The sequence below is a fragment of the Euprymna scolopes genome, chromosome 29 (genome assembly GCF_053919585.1).
Source record: "Euprymna scolopes isolate OS-2025 chromosome 29, ASM5391958v1, whole genome shotgun sequence".
In the NCBI taxonomy this organism is placed as follows: Eukaryota; Metazoa; Mollusca; class Cephalopoda; order Sepiida; family Sepiolidae; genus Euprymna; species Euprymna scolopes.
The window spans coordinates 6,175,913-6,190,599 of NC_136510.1; the positions used below are offsets into that span (position 1 = coordinate 6,175,913).

General features: G+C 35.7%; 1 protein-coding gene across 1 annotated transcript in view; it reads left to right on the forward strand.

Moving 5' to 3' along the window:
* LOC145252470 (proteasome assembly chaperone 4-like) overlaps positions 1-14,687 on the forward strand; it is a 167,734-nt gene that overhangs the window by 127,190 nt on the left and 25,857 nt on the right. The window contains exons 2-3 of the mRNA XM_080111894.1: positions 2,734-2,812; positions 14,511-14,631. Of these exons, the coding sequence (XP_079968020.1) occupies positions 2,734-2,812; positions 14,511-14,629 (198 nt within the window). The 3' untranslated portion in view covers positions 14,630-14,631. The remainder of the gene's footprint in view (positions 1-2,733; positions 2,813-14,510; positions 14,632-14,687) is intronic.

Here is a 14,687-nt window from a genome sequence, read left to right on the forward strand (position 1 = left end):
CCATCGCAGACTTGGCGGCCTTGAATAAATCTGCACTTGCAGAGATATCAGAAGCCGCACACACTCAAAGCCATAGCACCATCCGTCTGATGCTTTCTGCTTTCCAGCGTGGTGATTTTGTTTGTTTCTTTTTTGTTTTGTTTTATTCGATAATTGTCAGAAGATTATAGAAATAGAAACCAGTTATTCCTTGCATGCAAAGTCTTTTTTGCAATTTTGATTTGAAATATGCAAAGAAATCTATGACACTCTAGCAGCAGCAGCAGCAGCAGCAGATTGAGATAGTAAGAAAAAAAGATGTTGCTTGTCCTTTAAATCTGTGGGTTTTGCCCATCATTTATTTACTAAGTTTAGTTTGTGTATTCTTTGTTATAGCATATCAACTCTTTTAGTTATTTAGTGTTGAAGTATTATGATTATTGTCAGAGGTAGGATGTTCATTAAAAGAGAATCCGTATTAAAAAATTTTTTTTTTTTTTTTTAACTGACCCCACTCTTGCAACAATTGTTGTCTTATAAACTGCAGAGTTGATGGTTCTGAGAAAAAAAAAATCACTGACTGATTTCCAACTCCTGCAAAAATTGTTCGTTTATTTCTCCAACCCTAACTTAGGGGTCATTGTATAGAGTAACCCCGTCCTCACTGATCGAATTGTTAATAAAATTCACAATCTTTTCTGCAATCCATTCATATTGGATGCGAATAAATTTCAGTCCAGGCCTGGCTTATCTGCCATGTTTTTAGCCATTAATCTTTAACAGTCTTTATTTTTACGGAAATTGCTTCCGACAAGGCATGAAGTCAGTCGATGTAGGGAGCTCAAAAATGCTATTTCATGTCAAAAACTAGCTAACTAAAAGTGTGAAATAAATATATTCTGACCCAGAAAACAGCAATTCTTCCCCCTTTGTCAGAAACATTGCTCATGTAATGTGAGGATTATCACTGTTTAATGCTGAACACGTCCGGATAATTGTCAATAACTGTGACACTTCCCTGGTTTTTGCTATCATTTTTATCTTTAGTTCATGAATAGCCTTTAATAGTTGCTTTTTTATTGAGGGGTGGGGTATTATGGTTCAGTGAGTGTGAAGTCCATTCAGTACTCCCTACTCAATGTGGGTTTATCTTACATCTAAGGATCTCTACTGTGAAGGAGTGGGATTTAGCTGCTTGTCAGGCTTGTCAGGGGTATTCACGTCGAGGGGGCACAAGTGATTGTAGTTCGTCAGAGCATTCACCATTAAAGTACTTATAGAACAGGCAGAGGCATGCAACATTTTGTTGATGGGACAGAGGCTGAAGCCTTGATGACAGTTCAGGACCTATCAGATTGAACCCTATCAAGGAGTGAGAGACAAGTAGTAGATGCACCAGCCCAAATGTGACAACAGTACTCCATACATGGGCAAATAATGGCCTTATAGAGGTACAGGATACTTTCAGGCATAAGTAGTTTTCTAGCACGGTAGAGAGCCCACCTTCTTCGCAGCAACTGTGGCAATGCTCTCAATGTATCTGTTCCAGTTCATGTTCCCTGTAAACATTAGACCAAGGAGTTTAAAGGAAGTACTTTTGGTTAATGTGTTCTTGGCCATTGCTATTGGTGGTAGAGAAGGCTCGTTGTAATTATTGAAGGAAACAAGCTTAGTCTTGGCAGCATTGAATGTGAACATCCATTTTTGTCCTCATTCCACTACAGATTGGAGGTCATCCTCTAGTGTTTCTGCCATTTCCTTAGATATGTGTTCATTTGTTTTCCCCTCGTGCCTGTTATAGAGAGTGATGTCATCAGCAAATATTCCCATCTCAGAAACAATTTTATCAGGGAGGTCATTTATGATATCGATAATAATAAAGGTCCAAGGTAGTCCTACATTTATATCATATTGTTTAGATGTACGACCGTCGAGAACAACTTGGATTTTTCTCTTACTTAAGAAGGATTTAATTACATTATGTATTCTTCCAGTGATAAAATATGATCTAATTTTCCTTAGAAGACCATCATGTCATACCCTGTCAAAAGCCTTAGATATATCGAGGGCTACCGCTCTATCCTCCCCTGTTTTGTCCAGTGAACAGTATATACATTCAGAGATTACAGTTAGGATATCTGCTGTGGAACGGGCTTGCCTAAATCCATATAGATTGTTGGTCAGGAGTTTAGCAGCTGTAAGGTGATGGACTAGAGCTTGATTAATAATGGATTCAAATATTTTGGCAAAAAGCAGTTGAAGTCTAATGGGGCGATGATTTAATGGGTCAGTTTTTTCTCTAGAATTATTGAAAACTGGTACGACAGAAGCAGTTTTCTAGCAGTTAGGAAAGCAAGACTCGTTAAGGCATTTCTGGTAAAGTTTGGAGAGAACTAGAGCAAGCTCAGCGGAGCATTTTTTTAATAGCGCAGCCGGGATGAGATCAGGTCCACATGTTTTTGAGGTGTCTAGGTTTCACTTTTTAATCTTGTTTCAGCAAAGGGATAACATTTTTATTGTAAAAGAAAATGTGACGAAACATGTAATATTTGCATTTTATCATTTTCATAATATTTCGGTCGATGTAACCTTTGACCTTCTTCAGACGAAGGAGACAAGAGTTTCATGTGTGTACTAATCAATAAAAGTGCCCATTCGAAAAAAAGTCTGGAAACTTATTGACGACACCTCGTATATACCAATATGTAACAGTATTACAATCTACAATTGAAACATTTTCTTTCTGCTTTAAAGGATACAGCGATGCCGAAAGGATGTCAACTGATGAAGGAGTCAACAGAATCTATGAATGTTCCTTTAGCACAAAAACTTGGTAAGTTTTGTTGGCATAAATCAGCTTTACAAGCATTATTTTCTCCTCTTTTTGGTAGTAGTTATAATGTAGTATCTTTTCCATGTGGCCATGAGAGTAACCTCCATGGTAGCAGATAAATTGTCATTATCAATATTATTTCTCTTTATATCTTGATTAAAATTGTACTTTTGGCAATGCTGTGAATAGTCATGGGACGATTCCAATATTTTTCTCGATTCTGATACAATTACTGATTTCGTACTAAATCCCCAATTCCGATACAAGTACCGATTCTGATTTCGATTCTTTATAAATCTCTAAATATTTAACTATATATTATTATATTATTATATTAACTAAATGTGAAAATATTTTCCTAAACATAAAAATATACTTGTGAGTGACGATCTATCGATTTTAATTTCATTGATGGTTTAAAATCAATAAATATTTATTATTTTATCATTATTACCAGCAATGGAAGATTTAGTTTTAAACACAATTAGACAAAAGAATTGTTTTACCATCAGAAAATCAGTACAAATTTTTCCGATTCCGATACCCTCAAATATTCTGATTTTTCCGATTCCGATTAATCGTCTCAACCTTCCTTACTAACATTACTTATTTGGGTTTGTTCTACTCGATGTTGTCAGGCAGCAATGAAATTGTCTTTATTAATATTTCTTTATTATATTTGTACACAATCAATAAATATGGATTACAACATAATCTTATCTTTTTCGACTATTTTCATTATTAACATAATTTCTCTTCATACAATTGTGAAAGCATGAGTGTTACAAGAAAAGGGTCCCCTTTTCTTGTAAGTAAGAAAAATATTAGATAAGTAAAAATGAGATTAGGAGAGACCAAGATTCGAACTTTGTAAGCAAGGTTCAGTAATGGAATTTCGCATTGTTCAATTTCATATAAAATAGTTTAGATATGTTTGTTTGTAAAAAGAATTTAATTGTTCAATTCTTTTTATGAAAACTGAATTAAAATAAGGTCAGCTAGAAAATGATGAACAATGCAATTTAGAAATATTTTGAAAATAGGTTAGGTTGAAAAATAGGTTACTGAGAATTATTTCTCTGCAGAAATGGTTTGGGAACATGTGCCGAACCACGTATGTTTAGGCCACGTGAGTTCCTCACGTGAGTGGGTCATATTTTAAAACCATACATGACATCATAGCAGAAAGAATTAATTCTCAATATAGGAGCTAGTTTGAGTCAAGAAGAGAGGAAGATCAGGGGCAGGCGAGTCCGGATCGAAGTCAACACAGTCAGACGGAGACAGAGCTGACATGGTCAGAGAAGGGTCCCTTTGGAAGCAAAGGGAGAACGTTTAACTTGTAGAAACAACTTTGAATTCCTGGATGTCATCATCATTTCGACCGGTCAAATGGAATAAAAGAACATCTCATATTTTTGTAACTGCCATCTTAGTGTCGTCATTCTACCAAATTGAAGGTAATGTGTAATCATCTTATATGAACTTTGTTCCCACTCATCGTTATTAATGAACTTTGTATATCCTTTCCAAGTAATGTGTCCCCCTCTCCATCCTAAGTAATGCGTCTCTCCATCATAAGTAATGACTGTCCCCTCCTATGTTAAAAAAACCTGATCACACCCTCTCTCCCCCTCCATGAAACAGAATTGTAATACATATAAATGTCTTCTCTCCCTCATCACAATGGTATATCATATATATGTACCCTATCTCTCTCCAATATGATCCCGGCTATACAACAAGAGGAGAGAACAGAATTACCTGGGTTCAAGAATGTCATTGTATTTTCCTGTTTGGCATTGCCCAGGAGCTATTGAGATTACAGTATTACATTTAAAAGGGATAATTCCAGTATCCTAATTACATTTTTTTCAGTACTGGAAAACAAGAGTGAAATGGGTTGAACGAGGCATAAAATTGGACTAAGTTCAGCACCCTCCCCCATTTAGCCCCAAAAGTCCTTAGGGGACGTCAAATCCTGGTGAAAATGAACAAACAGTGCAGTTTTAGGCCTAAACATATGTAAATTTGAGTTCTGCATCAAAAAAGAAATGACTAAGTCCATCATTTCCCCCCCCCCCCGTATTTATCCCCAAAAGTCCCCAGACCTTAACATATTTAAATTTAAGTTCAGCACCATGCAAAACTGCCAGATAGACATACACAGAAAATTTTGAACAAATATGGTAAAATAGTCCCAAAAATGGAGTGTTTTTATTAGCCCTAAAAGAGTCCCTGGGGCACACCCAAGAGTTATCGCAAAGTATAGACAAACAAAATTATATAAAAATTAGTTAGTTACAACTTTTCACAAGGTTTTATGAAAATCCAAGGCATCAATTTTTTTTTAAGCACAAAAGTGTCAATTTTAGCCATTTTAACTCGAAACACACCCCTAGGGGAGTAACCGGAGTTTTCCTGGAAAATCCATTCTGTTAATTTTTGACTCATATCATGTTTAATGTTTGTACAAAATTTCAAAAAATTTCAAGGTGTAGTTATTGCGAAAAGTGCGGACAAATGAATAAACAATTTTGTAAATAACAAAATGAATTTTTGAAGGATAAAGAGAAATGACATACAGATAAGGAAGTTAGCCAATTTATTTGAAGTAAAAAATAAGTTAGCCAATTTATTTGAAGTAAAAAATAGGTTAGCCAATTTATTTGAAGTAAAAAATAGGTTAGCCAATTTATTTGAAGTAAAAAATAGGTTAGCCAATTTATTTGAAGTAAAAAATAGGTTAGCCAATTTATTTGAAGTAAAAAATAGGTTAGCCAATTTATTTGAAGTAAAAAAAAGATCCAATATTCAAAATATCTGTTCTTGTTTTTTTTGTTTTTTTTATTTTTAAAGTAGGTGGTGTTTGATCAACACAGCTGGGGAGTCATGATAAAATATTTTGTTTTTACATCCCTGAAACAGGTTTTCATGGTAAACAACTGATGATCCCTAAAATAATACTAGGAATAGTGTGAATTGCAAGAGATCAACTCACTTACAAGCAAATGAGTTTTTCAATGAAAGTTTGTTTATGTTTTTTTGTAATATTTTTTAAAGGTTGAAAAACTTCCAAGATACACACGCATATATGAGGTGCCTTCAATAAGTTTTTAGATGTCTTTCGTATGGACACTTTTATTGATAATAGACACATGAAACTATAGTCCCCTTCGAAGTAATCTCCTTCGGCTGCAATGCACTTGTATCATTCAAACAACTTTTAGAAATCCCTATGGAAGTTCCCTTGTGTGAGCATATCAATGACCCTCATTACAGCCTCTTTCATCTCCTCAATTGTCTCATAATGACAGCCTCTAAGATTTTCCTTGAGCTTAGGGAATAACCAAAAGTAACAGGGGGCAAGATCTGGATTATAGAGAGAGAGCGAGGAACTGTCTTGATGCCCATCTTGGTCAAATTGTGACAAGGATGGAACACCCTTGGGACAAACTTCACACAAATCTTTCACATCTTGAGTTCTTTGTGTATAATTGTGTGTACAGTTCCCACACTGATGTCAAACTGTGCACTTATTGTCTCTATAGACACACGACAGTCCTTACTAATGAAATTCTTTATTCGGCCAATCAACTCTGGTGTTCTGACTTCCTTACTCCTCCCACACCTCTCATCATCCCGCACAGACTCCCTGTCTCTCTTGAATCTTTTATGTCACTCAAAAACTGATGTTCGATTCATACAAGATGGTCCAAAAGCTGTCTCAAGCATTCCATACGTTTCTGTGGCATTTTTTCCAAGTTTAAAACATAATTTTATTGCATATCATTCTTCTAAAGTGTCCTCATATCCAGATCGCATTTTTGAAATTCACCAGCTGTGACAATCAGGCTTTAGTAGAGTGTATTCCATTTCCTACTGTAGTTGTTCATTTGAACCTGAAATCATGACAATTAGTTAGTCATCTTATAAGATGTATAGCAATAACATACTTAATTTTTAAGAGTTTACGATAATTTTAAACGCCTGCTCAAAAAAGTCTGGAAACTTATTGAAGGAACCTCATATATTATTAAACTCAGAATCTTGTTGTATTTTCTGTTTTATATTTCCATCATAATTTATTTCAGACTCTTCTGAAACAAATTTCAGTTACAAAATTTGACCCTACCCCCCCCCCCTCCCTCATAAGAAGAACACGTGATTATTGCCAAGTTGTAAGTAGTGAAATGCTGCAACGATGAAATATCGCGGATACAGAAGAGAGTTTGAACTGGGCAAGCCAGACATGCCGCACTTTTTTTCCGTTATTGATTATGAAATGTTGCATTGCTCAGAAGACGACGGTGATGACGACAAGAATTGCGGATGGTTTACGAATGTATTGTGCATCATAAAATCAATAACGTAGGCTGCACTTTATGTGATTTGGCAAAGTAACGTTAAGAAGACAAGTCTGGCCAAAGAAACAAGAGACGAGAAGTGTTATGTACTTATTTAACAATGAGTTCTCGTCGTGTTTCCATTGACGATAATGCTGCAGTAGTTTTAATCAACGTCAGTTTTATTAAATTATAATATGGTAACCCCTTCTCATTCTCTCCTGAGCAAGAAGGGATGGGTAATTTGACCCCTTCTTATTCCCCCCGGGTCATTTTTTTTTTCACTTTATTTTCATCAATATTTCTCATTCATTTAAAATTATCAATTTTCTCTTAACAACAGGATAGTTGACAGGACCTTAAAAATTATTCAATTTATATATATATATATATATATATATATATATATATATATATATTAGTGATAGGACAATTGCAATATTTTTTCTAATTCTAATACAATTACTAACTTTGTAGTAAATTCCCGATTCTGATACAATTACTGATTCTGATTCCTATTCTTATATTTAAATATCTAAATATTTAAGTATAGAGTTATTATGTTTTTTCCTGATTACCATAAAAACAAAGTTAAATGTACATATATTTTCTCAAACATAAAAATTCACTTGTGAAAGATGATCTATAGATTATAGTTTTACTATTAGTTAAAAATCAATAAATATTTGTTATTTTATCATTACTACGAGCAATGGAAGATTTTGTTTTAAACAAATAGGTTAGCCAAATAGAAGTGTTGCCTTAAGGAGAAGTGCTTGCCAACACCCTAGAAAACCTCATCAGTATGTCCTGTATTTAAGAATTCAGGTGATAAGTCGCTGGAAAAATGGTGGGATCCTTCTACCGCTCCAGAAGATATCTCACTGCTGATACAATTCTCTATCTATATAAGAGCCAAGTACGTCTAAGGTTGGAGTACTGCTGCCACATCTGGGCAGGAGCTGCTAAAAATAGCCTATGCTGCCTTGACAGAGTACAAAATAGGCTTTGTGGCTTAGTGGGGGATGCCCTTTTCCCTTCCCTGCAACCTCTCTCCCACAGGAGAGACGTTGCGAACCTGTCTTTGTTTTATCATTACTTCCATGGGAAGTGCTCATCTGAGCTCCAATCTCTGGTCGCTCCCTCGCCAATCTTTCATGATAAACAACCGTCTAGCTGAAACCATTGTCAAAAATTTTCCCCACTCTTTGTCTGTGTCAAAATCAAAACGTAGATCCATGAACAAAGCTTCTTTCTTAGAAGTGCACACCTGTGAAACTCTCTTCCGTTTGCCTGTTTCCCACCTGACTACAACCTGGATGTCTTCAAGTCCAACATAAACAAATTCCTGATAAACCGCCCCCTTAAGTAAGACACTTTTTCAAATCTCCAATACTAACGATTACTACAATACTATCCCATTGATTACTGTACACGCAATAACCCTTATCCCCGAGTGGCCTCCGGGCCTTGATAAGTTGTTACTACTTTGTAAAAAAAAAAATAAAAAATAAAATAAAAACCCACAATTAAAGGAATCGTTTTTGGCATTGGAAAATAGGCACAAATTATTTTGATTCTGATATACCAAAAGTTCCAATTTTTCCAATTTCCAATCCCGATTCCGATTAATCAAAGAAGTATATATGTAACGTGTGTGTGTGTGTGTGTGTGTGTGTGTGTGTGTGTGTATATATATATATATATATATATATATATATATATATATTATAAAAATTTGACTTTTTGGATCAACTACTTAGCTCAGATTTGATTGCTTGAATCAGGAAAAATTGAGTTTATAAAGCCTGTTAAATGTAAAAAAATAAAGACAAAATCCATAATTAGTCACTTTCTGCTCACTATCAAGCCCCTTCCAGCGATATGTTTAATAGTAGTGATACTTGTGATGATATTTTCTTTTCTTTTAATGAACTATTTCAATCTTATTATCTTTTATTACTTTTGGCTGTTAAAAACAGAAAAAGAGTAAGTGGGAAGTGAGAGTGATACCATAAAAAATAAGCGAGGGTGAGAGTGATAGATAGGAAGTTGGCAAAATAGTTATATATCACAATTGAAGTTTTTTTTAAACATAACTCAATACGAAAATTGCGGAATATTTTAACATATATTTCCTATGATTAAAATATATATGAAAAAAAAAAACATTAGAGAAACAAATGTTGATTAACTTGGCTTTAGTATAACGATAGATGATATATTAAAAAATGAATATGTTTTGTTAAATCTCTTTATTGGCCTATGTAACTGATATTTCGGCCATAAAGACCTTCGTCAGGTTAAAGTATAGTTTGTGGTGTGTGATCTGTTATATAAACGAACATTGTTTTTCAGTTTTCTTTGTTGGGGATGGAGCATTCCATCAAATGCCAGACATTAACCCTATATATTTCAGACATATATAACCGCCCCTTTCAGGACAATTGTTTATATCTTGCGTTTGGTTCACTGGGTATATTTGTTAAATAGTTTTTGAAATTTTCTTTCATGACCCCAGTAACTCTTATGATTACTGGAATGGTAGAAATTTTCTAAAGATTCTCGTTTCTTTTCATGTCATGCATAAAACTTTGGTAGTAAGTTATCTTTTGCCACTTTGGTCTGTTTAAGCCAGTATAGTTAGGGATACTGACTTCAACTAGGGTTACTACGTTCTTCTTCTGGTTCCATATCACTATGTCAGGTTAAACAGCTCCGTTTTCTCGGTATGTAGATGTAGGGATTGCATAGTCATAGTTGATAGTTTTTGACTTATTTTAAATAGCTCTTTCTGGTATATTTTCCTAGGACTTGCTACTATACTGGATATTCAAATTTTTTTTTTTCTTTGACAGATTCTCCAGTAGAGATGTTATAATACTTTTGGGCCATAATGTGGGTATGATCCCGCATAAGCAGGAGATTGTATTTATAAACGATGCTGCTAGGAACTGACGAATCAAATTAATTCACGTTCTGCTACCAACCAATCAGAAACGAGAATTGCTCCATAAATATTAAACCTTTCTGTAGCAATTTCGCATATGTTTTTTCCGCCTCAACACAGGAAGAATCTTTTGCTCTGTGAATTCCAACTTGAGAACTGTCTACTGCAAACCAGTCAACTCCCAGGACTTGTGTAGAACAACGAACCATCAGAAACAGTTCTGTCTACTGCAAACCAGTCACCTCTCAGGACTTGTGTAGAACAACGAACCATCAGAAACAGTTCTGTCTACTGCAAACCAGTCACCTCTCAGGACTTGTGTAGAACAACGAACCATCGGAAACTGTTCTGAAACTAAACGTGGTTTACACTTCTAGAAGAGATATTTACACACTCCATAGTGTCGCATTTTTTACTAGCTGTCCCCTAACCCTAACCCTGCCACTGGATGTCAGGTGGCTTACAATTTCTTCTTTTGTGTGGCAGAACCTTCACTTTTTATCATTGTTGAGACCATTTATCTTCTTGAAATTATAATGCAAGGTGAAACGATAATATTGTCGCCCTAAAGAAAACAACACTGCAGATTTATTTTAAAACTTTTGTTCAATTCAGGTAACTTGATTATATAGTACAGCTACAGTACAGTAATTAATACGGAGACCACAAATAAAGCATCACTTATTTCTTGGTTTATCAAGAAGCATCATGCTGGAAAATTCAACAAAGTCATTCAAATATATGATACTTTGTTTGGATTGCTTATTCTTGTATAATATTTGCAGTACAACTGACATCAATTCAATGTAGTCTCCTTTAGCCTCAATCACCGCCTCGATACGGGTCTGGAACTGAGAGCATGCCTTTTCCACAAGCACTGTTGAGAGCTTGGTAGATGGCAGCGATCAGGCTGACTTTGGTGTTGTGGGAGGTCATGTTGGTGATATTCTTGATGTATGATCAAACAAAGTAGTCCAGCGGGTTCAGGTCTGAGGAGGAGGAGGAGGGGGGAGGAGGAGGAGGAGCCAGCGAGAGAAGGTTACAAAGTATTAGCACTCCTTCTGAAGCCAAGCCTGGGTTTCTTTGGACTTGTGGGCCGGCGCCAAGTCCTGCTGCCATACCTAGGGTCTGCCAGCGGCAACCTGGTTGTACTAGGAGATCACCACACTCTTCAGCACGTCCAGGTACACTTTGGTATTAACTTTCAAGCCAACTTCAATGATATGAGGTGGCATGATGTGGCCCTCACTTGAAACCACACCAAACACCATAACTGTGGCTGGAAACTTTGTTTTCATCACCCTGGGCAGGTCACTGTTATTTGTGGCAATCCAGCGATGCATTTGAGGATGCTGGCAATGGTCCTGTTATCATAATTTGAATCGGTAAGGAGCATGAGTTGTACAGTGGCACATCTCCAATCTCGCTCATTGAACATTGTGCCACTTTCAGATATGATAGAAGGCTCCTATCATTCTTGGGATTTGTACACAACTGGCCAACTAGTAGATGGTCTGCAACAAAAAAAGAAAACCGGTTTTCATCAAATGGAAATGGAATCATGTTGTCTTTTCTAGGGTGACAATTTCATAGCTCCACCCTGTACGTCTGTGTGGCAGAACCTGCAGTTTTTGTCATCATTGAGATCACTCATCTTCTTAGAATTATTATGTGTCAAGCCTTGATCTTGTGCAGCCATTATCATCTTCCTCCTACTGATCATGGGGGAGTGATTTTGTGTTGAGTCACTTGACAGAGCCTTTCTTATTTATATATTCCTGGGTTAGTTGTTGGGTGGCTCATTCTTCTGATTTTCTATGTCTGTTTTCTCCTGTGTCTTAATTTTCTGATCATTTCGTTTTTATGGGAATGGGGTATCTTGCCGGATGCCAGACATTCACATACTATTTCTGTCACTCTTTTTAAAACTCTGAACGTTCCTTTGAGCATGATTGTTTGTATTCCTGTTGCACTTGGTTCACCGGGTATATTTGCCAGGTAGTTTTGGAAATTTTTTTTCATAAGTCCGGTTGCTCTTATAATTACTGGAATGATAGAAATCTTCCTAAGATTCCAATTTCTTTTTATGTCATAAATAAGACTTTGGTTATTTTGTTATCTTTTCTTGCTCAGTTCTTTAAAGACCAGCATCATAACTTCAACTAGGGTTACTACTTTCTCTCTCTCTTGTCGCATATCACTTTATTAGGCTTAACAGCTCCATTTTCTAGGTACGTAGCTGTAGGAATTTCATGGTTACAATGGATAGTGTATGACTTATTTCCAACTGTTCTTTCTAATATATGCTCCCCGACTTCCTGCTACACTGGATGTTCAGCGTTTTACAGATTTTCCAGTGGAGATATTTGCACACTCCATTGTGCCGCAGGGTAAAAGTCTTAGGTATCATCTTTGTTGGAACACGTATTTAAGATTGTCCTTTTTGTTAGGAATAAAAGTTATAATTTATAAACGAGGATCAGTTGTAAGTATAGTTTTGCAAAACAGGCTTTATAAATTGCTGTTAGCGATGAGAGGGAAAGATTGTGTTTATGTGTCCAGCTAAAAAGTAAAAAATTAAAAACTACCCAAGACACTTATTTATTCATTTATTTATTTACGGACTGTTATCCTCATCTTCATAGTTGTTGTTGTTTCATCATATTTCGGTTAACTATTCCTCTGGCCTTCTTCAGGTGGTTAACCTCGACACGATAGGAATGTTGAGTCTCTTAGCTGTATTCTCAGTAATTACTGCCTTCCATAGTTGTTGTCTCACCATGTTTGGCCAAGTAATCCTCTGGCCTGCTTTGGGTAGGATTAAAACCGCTATCTTCAGGCAATGCTTACCTGAAACGATAAGGATTCAATGGCTCTATCCACTGCACTATGGGGCCTGAAGGTCGATCAAGGTTGGATTTTTTGGTGTTATAAATCCAAGTTTTCATTCTTATCTGGTCTTCCATCGTCGAGTCTCTACCAAATCTATATATCTATAAAAGTGAACGTGTCTGTCTGTCTGTCTGTGTGTCTGTCTGTCTGTGTACATTTCCCTACGCAATAACTCTGTCAATTTTTAGTCTATAGACTCGAAATTTGAAATACCGGGTACTGAGATTTGGGAAAATCGATGTGATGGGTGTCAGCCAGAAATTTGGCTGTTAAGGGGTCAAATTTCAACGATTTGACCTTTAAGAACTCTACCAAACTCCTCCAACAATTTATGGTCTAGACACTTGAAATTTTAGATATAGGTTCCTTGAACCTGGATCTAACTTAATAAAGTGATTTGAGCCCGAAACTATAAATTTTAAGGGGTCATAATAGGGGTCAAAGTTTTAAAAAATTAACCATTTTTTTTGTTTTTTTGCTTTTTTTGCACAGTATACACCTCCAAACACCCGAGCAACGCCGGGCACCCCTGCTAGTAGTATTATATATTTAAAAAAATAATAATAATATATAATAGAGGAGACACACTGATTAAGGCTGAAATAGTTTGTTTTTTTCAGCACTGCACCGGACAAAATATAGGCTGATTTTTTTTTTATATATATATATTCAATTTTGAAGGGAATAAATAAGAGAATTATTTATTGGGGTGGGGGTGGGGGTCCACATTTAGCACAAATATTTTTATGTTATTATTTCGTAATTCGTCAACAATTCTTCCATATGTCAAAGAAAGTAAGAGAGTTGGTTGGTTGGTTGGTTGGTTTTGTTTTACGGCATATCAACCTTTTTCGGGTTATTTAATGCCGAATCCAAAGATTTTGAAGAAAAGTTTTTTTTTAATAGAATATATTTGTTGTTTTCACATCGGTTTCTATTTAACCCATAGTTGGGACCCTAACAGGTACTACCACTCCGGGTCAGAGTGGACCTGGGAGCAATGGTAATTAAAGGGTGGCTCCACACTCCCCAAAGCCCACAAGCTGGGGCCTCACTACTGGATATAGTTTAAGGTCATATCCAGGACCCCCATTGAGGGACTTTTACCCTCTGCAGGGGGGCAGTCGGCGTATTCTAGTGGCCCACCGACAGGGCCGAAAGTAAGAGAGAGGTGATAAAAGAGGAAGAGAGTGGGAGAAGAAAAAGAGAGAAAGGGAGGAGATAGATAGATAGAAAAAGAGGGTGATAAAGAAAGAGCTAGAAATAAGTTTTAAAAGAAAAATGTTACACTTTTTAACTTCGATTTTACTATCCATTTCCTGGGCAACACCAAGTAACCATCCCAGTTTATAAATATATGAAAAAAAACTTTTTTGTTTTTAAAAATTTTTTTTAAGAATGAAAATCTTTTGAATCAATTTAAAAAATTTTTGGCTTATTTTGTTTTTCTTTTTCTAAAATGTCATTATTTAATCCAATGAAATGTAAAATTTTTTTTTCTTCTCTTTAGCAAAAAAAACTGGAAAACAAGTGTTTGTGAGTAGCAACTTAACCACCGATCAAATGCTGACCCCGTTAGTTGAGCAACGGATTTTTGAAGAATTAAAATTAAATCCAGAAATGTTTTGAAGGTAAATTTTTGTTTGTGTCTCCTTATTTGTTATCTCTTCTTCTATTTATCAATTAC